The sequence below is a fragment of the Marmota marmota genome, unplaced genomic scaffold (assembly GCF_001458135.2).
Source record: "Marmota marmota marmota unplaced genomic scaffold, marMar, whole genome shotgun sequence".
NCBI classification, from domain to species: Eukaryota; Metazoa; Chordata; class Mammalia; order Rodentia; family Sciuridae; genus Marmota; species Marmota marmota.
In genome coordinates this window covers 14,048,209-14,058,959 of record NW_025999853.1, presented here as the reverse complement: position 1 = coordinate 14,058,959, position 10,751 = coordinate 14,048,209, and the positions used below count along the sequence as shown (strand labels likewise).

The window sequence follows — 10,751 nt, the reverse complement described above, 5'->3', positions numbered from 1 at the left end:
TAATATGTAGGAATGGGGGGGGGGTCATGAAAGTAATGTGTTATTTATTATCTGTTCATTCAACAAGCATTTTAGTGTTGGTTCACCAATAGTTTTGTATGATTCGAGGGCAGTGGGCTCAGGACTTTTCCTTCAGCAGGCCTGGGGATCTGAGCCCTGGATGACTGACTTCTCTGTGCTTTATAGCCTGCCAACTCCTTGTGTTGCTAAGGGTTGATTTTTCTTTCACTTCTGGTCTGATCCTGGCTTAGTACCCAGAGTGGCTCGGGATTTCGGTTAACTATTCTGCTTTCAGTCTTCAGTAGATGTATTCAGCTACACCAGTTATTGAGAGCACAGATGGAACAGTATTGAGGGACTCACTCTCAGTCAGTGTCTGTGGTCTGTAGTGGGCTGCTGCCATCTTCTCCATGAGGACCTGGAGTGCTTCAGAGGGGTTATGCTCAATTCTCTTCCACCCTAAGACTTTGCAAGTGCTTTACATCTGTGTCTTAGGGAGTCTCTCAGCTCTGCTGCTTGCCTATCCCTAATTTTTTACGTAAGCACTCAATGAATGCATGTGGGGGAACGTGAGCGAATAAATGCAGGCTTTTTAGTTGTGATTCCTTGGAATTCTAAACTGCCATACCAGGCTTCACCTGGTTTTTAAAAATGTATAAAAATTTCAGCTAGTTCTAGAAAATGGTGCTGGGTCTTTGTATCCTTATTATTTCTTTGCTGTTAGTTTATTTATATATATTTTTTATTCTAAACTTTGGTCAATTTAAGAATGTATGATTTTATAGGTTATCAGGCTTCTTCTCATAATTAGAATTGAGAGTTTACATATAAGTGGAAATCTGTTCAGCTGCTTTGTTGTCTTTCAAAAAGATTTAAGTTTGTTTTGGCAAGCTGGTCACCTTGATCTTGTTGTAGCTACTTTTTAAGTTTTTTTGAGAACTCCTTTATTCTAGTTTGCCTTTATTTCTAGTCTTTGCCCCTCCAGGACATCTGCTGAGTATTCATCCTGTCTTTTCAGGTGGGTCTTAAACTTTAACCTATTTCACCAGCATCACAAGGCTTCCGAAGTTCCTTCTCTGCATTTCAGCTGTTATTTTATGTTTGGTTTACTGACACATAACCCAGTACAGGCATTGTTTAGGAGGCAGCAGATAGATATCCAAAGGGGAAATTTCTGCAGGCTTCTCCTCTTCAGATTCTTGGACTTTTTAACATTGGCTTTCTTGGTAGTCCCAAACTCTAACACTCCAACACTGGCGACACTGTCTCAAGCTTCAGAAGAATGCTGCCACTCAGCCTTTTTCCACATTGTGGAATCAGCACATATTCCAGAGACAAAAGCAGAGGTAAATGTGGGTCTTACCTGGTAGACTTCCCTTCTTTGCAAGAATGTGGCTCTTTAAGCCCTGGCTATGCTGATGGTTCTCTGATACCAATGATGAATTTATTGATTGATAAGGTACTTGCTAGGCAAACATTCTACCACAACTGATATCTTCAGTTTTTAATACAACTTTCATCATAACTGAAAGCAGAAAATATAAATTATTTTAAATGCTATATAATTGCAACAGAAAATTTAAGGCACTTGAGAATAAATCTAAACAAAAATAGTGAAGATTTTTTGAGAAAAAAGAATTTTTAAAGTGAATTACAAAGCATTTACAAATAAATGGAAAGATTTTATGAAGATGACATTTCATCTAACTTGATCTATAGATGGAATGCAGTCCCAGTCAGAATCCCAGCTAAGTTATTTGGGAGATGATGAAATGATTCCAAAATGTATATATATGGAAGAAAAAAAGATCCAAGACTACTATCCCAAAGAAGAATAAAGTTGGAGGGGACTGATTTGATGGATGGATAAGCTTAGTTATTAAATAAAATTAAGATAATAGTATAACACTGGCACAGCATGGACAAATTGGTCACAAGAAGCAAATAGTTAGAAAGAAACCTATGTGATTCTGGAAACTTGATAAATGACATTATTAACATTGCAGGTCTGTGTCCAAAATATGGAATAATCTATAGATTATAATATTTGCTTGTATAAGAATAAACTTACTAATTAAAAATCAATTCTGTATAGAATAAAAGTTGAATTGTAAAAATCAAAATTTTAAATGTTCTAAGAGATCTTAAAACTTCAGAGTAGGAAAATTATTAAAAATAAGGAAATGCACTACCTATAAAATTTGCAGTATTGAGTAAATTTGAGTGTATAAATAACAACTCTAATTATGAGATATCACTAATAAAGCAGAGGGATTAGCATCTGGAATACTCATATCACCAAAAAAAGCGTCAGATTATAAGTAGAACTCTTAAAAATGAAAAATAAGAACATGAGGAAAAATGTTCAAACCCACAATTAGTAAACAGAAAATGCAATGATATACCATTTCACATCCATTAAATGGGAAAATATTTTGAAAGTTCAGATATTGCAAGTCTCGGTGAAGATACAGAGCAAGAGGAATTCTGATACACTGATAATGAACATATCCATTGATACTGCCACTTTGAAAAACAAATTGCATGATTTTGTAAAATTGATGAAGTACACACGTAGCTTTATACCTTTACATCTCATCTGTGTATATGGGTGCATGTGGATTGAGAGGTGTACACATGATTATAATAATACAATAATAATAAAAACTTGAAAACAATTCAAGTATCATTTGACAGGAAAATGGGCATAACCAATATAAATCAGTGATTTACAGATACTGAGGACCTAGAAAACAATATTTCTTAAACATAAGCTTCTCAAGACTACAGAGATTATTGTATCCTTTTTGTTAACACTCAAAAACAATCACTTTGAAAACATTAACTACAGATCGTATCTTATATCTGCCGTGTTTCACTTGTCATTCTTCAGTTCCATCTATTTCTCAGCATATACTATGATCTCATTCTTCTTTATGGCTGAGTAAAACTCCACTGTGTATATAAACACTACATTTTCTTTACCCATTCATCTGTTGAAGGGCACCTGGGCTGCGTGGCTATTGTGAATTGTGCTGCTACAAACTTTGATGTGGATGTATCCCTATAATATGCTGATTTTAGTTCCTTTGGATAAATACCTAGGGAGTGGGATAGCTGGATCGGATGGTGGTTCCATTCCTAGTTTTTAAAGGAATCTTCATATTGCTTTCCAGATTGGTTGTACTGATTTGCAGTCCACCACAATATGTGAGTGTACCTTTTCCCCCACATCCTTGCCAGAATTTATTATTATTTGTATTTTTGATGATTGCCATTCTGACTGGAGTAAGATGAAATCTCAGTGTAGTTTTGATTTGCATTTCCCTTATTGCTAGGCATGTTGAACATTTTTTCATAAATTTGTTGGGTATTTCTAATTTTTCTTTTGAAAAATGTGTTTAGTTCTTTTGCCCATTTGTTGATTTTTTTGGGGGGTGGGGTGGGGGGTTCTTGATATATTCTAGATATTAATCCCTTGTTGGAGGAGTAACTGACAAAGATCTGTAGGTTCTTTCTTCATGTTCTTAATTATTTCCTTTGCCTTGCAGAGCTTTTTATTTGATGCCATCCCACTTATTGATTCTTTATTTCTTGAGTGTTAGAGATCTTTTTGAAGAAGATCTCTAACACTTGCCTGTGTCCATATGTTGTAGTGTTGAGCCTATGTTTTCTTGTAACAGTTGCAAAATTTCTGGTCTAATTCCTAGGTCTTTGATCCCCTTTGGGTTGTTTTTTTGTGCAGGGTAAAATAGGGATCTAATTTCATTCAAAATATGGACATCCAGTTTTCCCAGTACCATTTGGTAAAAAGACTGTCTTTTCTTCAATGTATGCTTTTGGCACCTTTATTAAATATTGAATGACTGGATCTGTTTGTCTCTGTGACTTCTATTCCATTGGTCTTTGTATCTGTTTGATGCCAAGAGCATGTGTTTTTTGCTACAGTATTACAGAGTACTGTAACTCTGTAGTATGATTTGAGATTAGGTATTGTGATGCCTCTAGCATAACTCTTCTTGCTCAGGACTGCTTTAGCTATTCTGAGTCTTGTATTCTAAACTCCCAAATGAATTTAATTACAATTTTTTCTAGTTATGGGAAGAATGTCATTGATATTTTGATAGGGATTGCAATGAATATGTATAATCCCTTTGGTAGTGTGACCATTTTGACAATATTAATTCTGATTATCCAAAAACATGGGAGATCTTTCTATCTTCTAAGGTCAAAGGTCATCCCCAGTCTTCTTTCTTCAGTGTTCTATAGTTTTCATTGTAGAGGCCTTTCACCTCATTGTTTAGATTTATTTAGTTTATTCCCAATATTCTTTTTGTTGTTGTTGAGATTATTGTGAATGGGATAGTTTTTCTGATTTCTTTCTCAGCATATTCATTATTGGACGGTGTTTTGTTTTGTTTTGGTACCAGGGATTGAACCTAGGGCATTTAACCACTGAGCCACATCTGAAGCCTTCTTTTATTTTTAATTTTGAGACAGGGTCTCAATAAGTTGTTTAGGACAATGCTAAGTTGCTGAGACTGGCTTTGAACTTGCACTCTTCCTGCCTCAGCCTCCAGAACCACTGAAATTAAAGGCATACACCACCATAACCAGCCAGTATTGGAGTTTTTAAGAAAAGTCTTTCTTTGAACAACAAAATTCAGGAATATAACAACTTCTGTCTTGGGATTTCTGTTAAGTGTTAAGTGATATCATCAGATAGGAGCACCCAGTATATTTCTATGATTTGATAATATTCTAGCTTTAAGTTGTATGGTGGGTGACTGAGTGTTTCTTTTACCATTATACTTGCTGATTTTCTTTTGGAGACAAGAATTAATTGCATCTTACTGAGTTAATCATGTTACATCCATCAGAATAGCCCCTTTCTACTAAAAATTTTTAGTAGCACAGTCATTGATTATTATATGATTTGTAGTCTAGTGAGTTTTCTATATTTCTTGTACTATAAATCAGTGTCTTTCCTTAATGATTATTTACATATCAAGGAATGTAGTGCAGTATAAGATATAGAGGTAGGCAGCCTGGGTTTACATCCCGCTCTACTATTTGCTAGTTGTATGATTTTTGAACAGGTTATAACTGGTCTTTAGCTCACTTACTTTGTTAGTGAAGTGGAAGAAGTCATTTCTCCTCATTGTGAAGATTAAACAAGTTCTTATAAAATTTAAGAAATAGTGCCTCGTATATGTTAAATAAATGCTAGGTGCATTAGTATTTTTATTATTGTAAATAATTATTAACATTCAATAATTTGAGACAATGAAAAAGTTTAGCAAGTTTCTTAAATGAACTAGAATTGTTTAAACTCTTATAATTCTAATGTATTTTACATTCTTCCCTAGAGAAGCATGCCATAGGGACATTGTGAATTTGCAAGTGGAGATGATAAAACAGTTTCATATGCAGCTGGTATGTATGGCAAACTGTGTTTTAAATGAATTGAGAGTTGTGTGGAGCTAAAAAAAAAAAAAAAGAGCAATGTATTTTTACTTATTTGCCATATCTAGTTGCTAAGATAAATAAATAGGGAGTTTCAGATATTTAATAATATTTTAACTGCTCACCTCCTTTTTAACCTGTGGTAGGTAGTTAAGGCCACTTTTTCATCACTTTCTTTCTTTTTTCTTTTAAGAAGCAAAAACCCTCCCAAATGTGTGAGTATAAATCTACTAAACATATTAATTTCACCAGTGATCTTTGTGATTAAGTAAAAAACAAATCATTCAGCTAGTTAATTGAACATGAGAGAAATGATAGCTGAAAGTATATAAAATATATCTTGTCAAGTAATTGTGAAACACCAGTAATCTAAACAGCGTTTCCCCTTTTTCTAGAATGAAATGCATTCTTTGCTGGAAAGATACTCAGTGAATGAAGGTTTAGTGGCTGAAATTGAAAGACTTCGAGAAGAAAACAAAAGACTACGGGCTCACTTTTAAAATTTCACTGAATATGTTAATGTTTAATAATTTGGGGAGTTTCTGGCAACACAGAACTTCATAGAATCAGTATTGTTTTCTTGGTCTCTAGGGGAAGAAAAAAAATTTTTCAAGTTAAAGGGTGTTGGAATTTTACACCAACCACTGTTTCATGTTTTCTGTCACAAATATTTATATTTTTATATTTAAACTGTACAATATATCATTTGCGTAATAGGAAAGTCAACAGGATCTTTATTCTAAAAACTTTAGCTATACACTAAGTGCCCTTTTTCATAGAAAATTGTGCATAAAAATAGGTTATGTTTTTAATTACCTTTTTTAAACATATTTTTGATTGACAAATTGCCTTCCAGGTTTTTTGGGGTAGTTTTAGAAGTTTGATATACCTTCTATTTTTATGGAGAAAATGCCATTGACTAATAAAACACAGTTGGCTAGTAATTATTTTGTTAATGACATCAAGTATGACTATTATTTATTACTTGTAAATGTGATAATTTTTTGAAATTTTGAATTGTACAGATGCATTTTATCTTTTGCGTTTATGTTAGTACTTCTGATAACTTTGTACTTCTGGTTGATATTTTTTAACATTGCCTATGAGAAAAGTTTTAAGGGTGTGTGAGACTCAACAAGAACCATATATGTGCTGATTTTCTCATGAATTATTAATATGCAAAATTATAAAAGTTTTAATCACCATTACTCAACTAGTAAAAATTTCATATTAAATCCTAAATATTACAATATCATTGCCATCTTTTCCTCCCAAGAGAGAAGTGTGAATTATTTTGTTCTGCAGTTTGTATCATTAACTTTCTCTAATTCTTTCTGTGATATGAATAATATTTTTATATTATTTGCTTTATCATAAAATTATTTATAAAGGTTCATTGTGAAAAGAATTCACACCCCTTTGGCAGTAGTTGGACATTTGCATCTACCTGCCGTGATCTCCATTTTAGGTGTAAGATGAGGAGGGCTACTTGTTCATGTTCTTATCTCTTGCCCAAAGAGTTACACTGTATACCTTGAATATAGCTCTACTACTACATTTTGACTTCTAAGATAAAGATATATACTAAAATTTTTTTAAAATCTAGTTTAGCTTACTAACTTTATTGTTTTCCAAAATAATGGGAAATAAGTGTAAATATGCTAATAATTACTTCCAAAAATGAAAACAGGAATATTACTTTTCCCCAGTATGGCTCAGCAAATACATTGTATCAACACATATAGGTGTGTTAATGTTATCTTTTCCTGGCAGATTATGAATGCATTATGACTTGTAACAAGTTTCCTTATATGTCACCAGAAAACAGGTTTAGAAGACATAAACATGAGTGTGTTTTGCCTACATGCAGTATTTAAATCTATAATATTTTCCTATTGTCTTTTTATATAGGTACACATAATGTATATTGAGAGGTGGAATAAATAAAACAATTTTAGTAACTTTATGTGTATAGATGAAACATTTTTGTCATGGATTTAAAAGCTAAGTACAAAAAATAAATTTTTTTATTAAAAAAAAAATAGAAAATCTGAAATTGGACTTTTGCCTCTGACCAGAATGGTATAATAGGGATTGGATTTACCTTTCCAATGGAAATTAAAATAAAAAAGACAAAATGTCTAAAATAATTATCAGACATTGGACATTAGGCAATTTTACCAGACAGTGATCCTTGAGTGGGGCTAACAATGAGACCACAAAAGCTCAGTGAACTACAAACACAAGAAAAAAAAAAAAAAAACTATACCAAAAATTCCTTAAAACCTGCAATAAGGGGAAAATTCCTAAAAGAAGCTGAAGACACAGAAGAACAAAGATAATCAGATTGTCACAGTGGAGCATCATCTTTTTTATTTTTTTTTGGTATCGGGGATTGAACTCAGGGGGCACTCGACCACTGAGCCATATCCCCAACCCTATTATGTATTCTATTTAGAGACAGGGTCTCACTGGGTTGCTTAGCACCTTGCTTTTGCCTAGGCTGGCTTTGAACTTGTGATCCTCCTGCCCCAGCCTCCTGAGCCACTGGGATTACAGGCGTGTGCCACCGCGCCCAGCTGAAGTGTCATCTTTAAAGTACCAAAAGAAAAATTTCAATTTAGAATTCTATATTTAGAGAGAAGGCTTTCAAAACCAAAAATGAAAAGACATAGAAAATACGGAAGGTTTTTCACAAGCAGAATGAACTACAGGAAATATGAAAGAATGCCTTTAGTTGGAAAATGATACCACATAGAAATCTTCAGCTACACAAAGGAATGAAGAACACCAAAAAATAGTAAATATGTGAACAAATAATCTTTTTCCTTGTTTTAAATTTTATTTCAAAGATAATAGATTAAGTAAAAAATAAAAACATCAGATATTGTGTTTCACGTATGTAAAGTTAACTTGTACCATGATCATCAAGGTTGGGAGGATGAGAAAGAAAGTACAGTACTCCTAAGTTTCTTCCACTAACTGAAGCAGAAAAATATTACCTGAAGTAGACTGTGATAAGGATGTAAATCCTAAAGCAACCACAAAAAAATAAATAAACCAACAAAGATGATAAAATGTGGCCATAAAAAAAAAAATCCAAAAGGAGAGAAAAGGGAAACAAAAAATAGATGGAAAGTAAATACTAAGATGATAGATTTAAATAGCCATATCCATAGTTACTGTAAATGTGAATTGTTATTTACTCTTAATCAGATTGAATCTTTTTAAAAAAATCCAATTACATAGTGAATAAAACCCAGTTTAAATATGAAAATTTAAATATAAAAAGAGGAAATATTAATATATTGAATCAAATGAAGACAAGATGCCAAAATTTCAGGGAATCAACTAGAGCAGTTTTTGTGTTTTTTTGTTTGTTTGTTTTGTGTGTGTGTGTGTGTGTGTGTGTGTGTGTGTGTGTGGTGTTGGGGATTGAGCCCATGGCCTTGTGCATGTGAGGCAAGCACTCTACCAACTGAGCTTTATCCCCAGCAGTTCTTTCAAATATTTAAAGAAAGCATCTCAGTTCTCAACAAATGCTTGTAGGAATTAGAAGGGGATAATTTCTATCTCATCAAGACCAGCATTACCCTGATATCTAAATAAGGCAGCATCATGACAAAATTACATACCAATACTTACTATGAACACAGATGTAGAGGTTCTACCTCAGTTTTAGTAGTTTGAATCTTTTGATGGGTAAAAAAGATAATACATATAACCAAGAATACAAATGTGGGCCAGCTCTAGAAAATTATAATTCACTGTATTCAAGTATCCTGGAGAAAACATAATAGTCTCAGAGAGATCATTTGACAAAACCCAAAATTTATTCCTAATTAAAAACTGCAAATTAGTAGTAAATACATTTGTCTTCAATCTAACAAGGGATATCCATGAAAAATCAGCAGCTGGGCTAAAAACGTCTGGTGAAAAAATGGAATGCTTTTCCTAAGGTCTGGGACAAAGTAAGGATATGTAATGTCTCCTGTTAAACATTGGTGTGGAGTTTCTGGCCAGGACGGTTAGGTAAGAAAATTAAATGAAAGGCATCCAGATTACAAAGGAAGAAGTAAAAAATGTTTATTCACAGATGACATATTGACTCTAGAAAATCTTACGTAGAAAAAAATCTAAATTTAATGATGCTATAGACTACAAATTCGTAAACAAAAATCAATTGCATTTCTATATGCTAGGAACAATCAGTGCGGAAATGCATAAAAAAAATACCATTTTCAGGAACATAAAAATGAGACACAAGTATAAATTTGATAAAGGATAATGCAAGACTTGTACACTAAATTCTGCAAAAACATCTGAAAGTAAACCAAATAGACATATGTATGAATGGATTGGAAGGCTCAATGTTGTTAAATGACTTCTTTCCACATTGGTATGTGTTTAGCCAAATCACATTAAGAATTTTAGCAGAATTTTTTTTGTAGCAGAATTTGCTAAGCTGCTTCTAAACTTTGGAAATATTAGTGTAGAATAACCACCCCACCTCGGAAAAATTTTAAAAACACAATAGAGGGGTTACGTTTCATAATTTTGAAGTTTGTTGTCAAGCCATAGCTAATCAAGACAATGAAAAACCATGAATACAGTGACATACATTAATGTAGCATAGTAAAAATCCAGAAATACACCTATATATAATCAACTGATTTTGAACAAACATATAAAGGTAATTCACTAGAGAAAGGAAAGACTTTTTCAAAAGATTTTGTGGGTATATATGAAGACTTATATGCAAAACTGAAAAATCCTGATTCATACTTTGCATTATGTACAAAAAATTAACTCAAAATGAATCACAGAACAAAATATAAAACAAAATGTTTGTGACTTTGGGTAAATTGAACTTAAGCAAATTAAGATATGATCTTCAAAAGGTACTCTTAAAAAAATTAAAAGGCAGAGCACTAAGAAAATGTTGCTTAATCATATCTAAAAAGATCTTCTATCCAGAATGTGTAAAGGAATCTTAAGACAATAAGAAAACTCTTCGAAATGGTTAAATGATTTAGATGGATACTTCTCTAAAGAAGCTACGAAGGATGCAAATATTTGCATAAAAACATACTTGTAATCATTGTCTTTAGGGAAATGCAGACTACAAAACAATGAGATACTACTACACTCTTATTAAAGTAGTTAAAACTTTAAAAACTGACTATACCATGTGTTGGTGTGGATATGGAGCAACTGTAATATTCTAGGAATTGAATATAAAATAGGACAATCATTTTAAGTAACATTTTGACTGTTTCTTATAC

At 32.7% G+C, this 10,751-nt stretch overlaps 1 protein-coding gene across 3 annotated transcripts in view; it reads left to right on the top strand.

The window, feature by feature from the left end:
* Positions 1 to 7,432, top strand: part of Nedd1 (NEDD1 gamma-tubulin ring complex targeting factor) — a 58,165-nt gene extending 50,733 nt beyond the window's left edge. For all 3 annotated transcript variants that reach the window (XM_015482906.2, XM_048803575.1, XM_048803568.1), the window contains exons 14-15: positions 5,370 to 5,436; positions 5,862 to 7,432. In XM_015482906.2, coding sequence (XP_015338392.1) covers positions 5,370 to 5,436; positions 5,862 to 5,966 — 172 coding nt within the window. In that variant the 3' untranslated portion in view covers positions 5,967 to 7,432. The remainder of the gene's footprint in view (positions 1 to 5,369; positions 5,437 to 5,861) is intronic.
* The last annotated feature ends 3,319 nt before the right edge of the window (positions 7,433 to 10,751 follow it).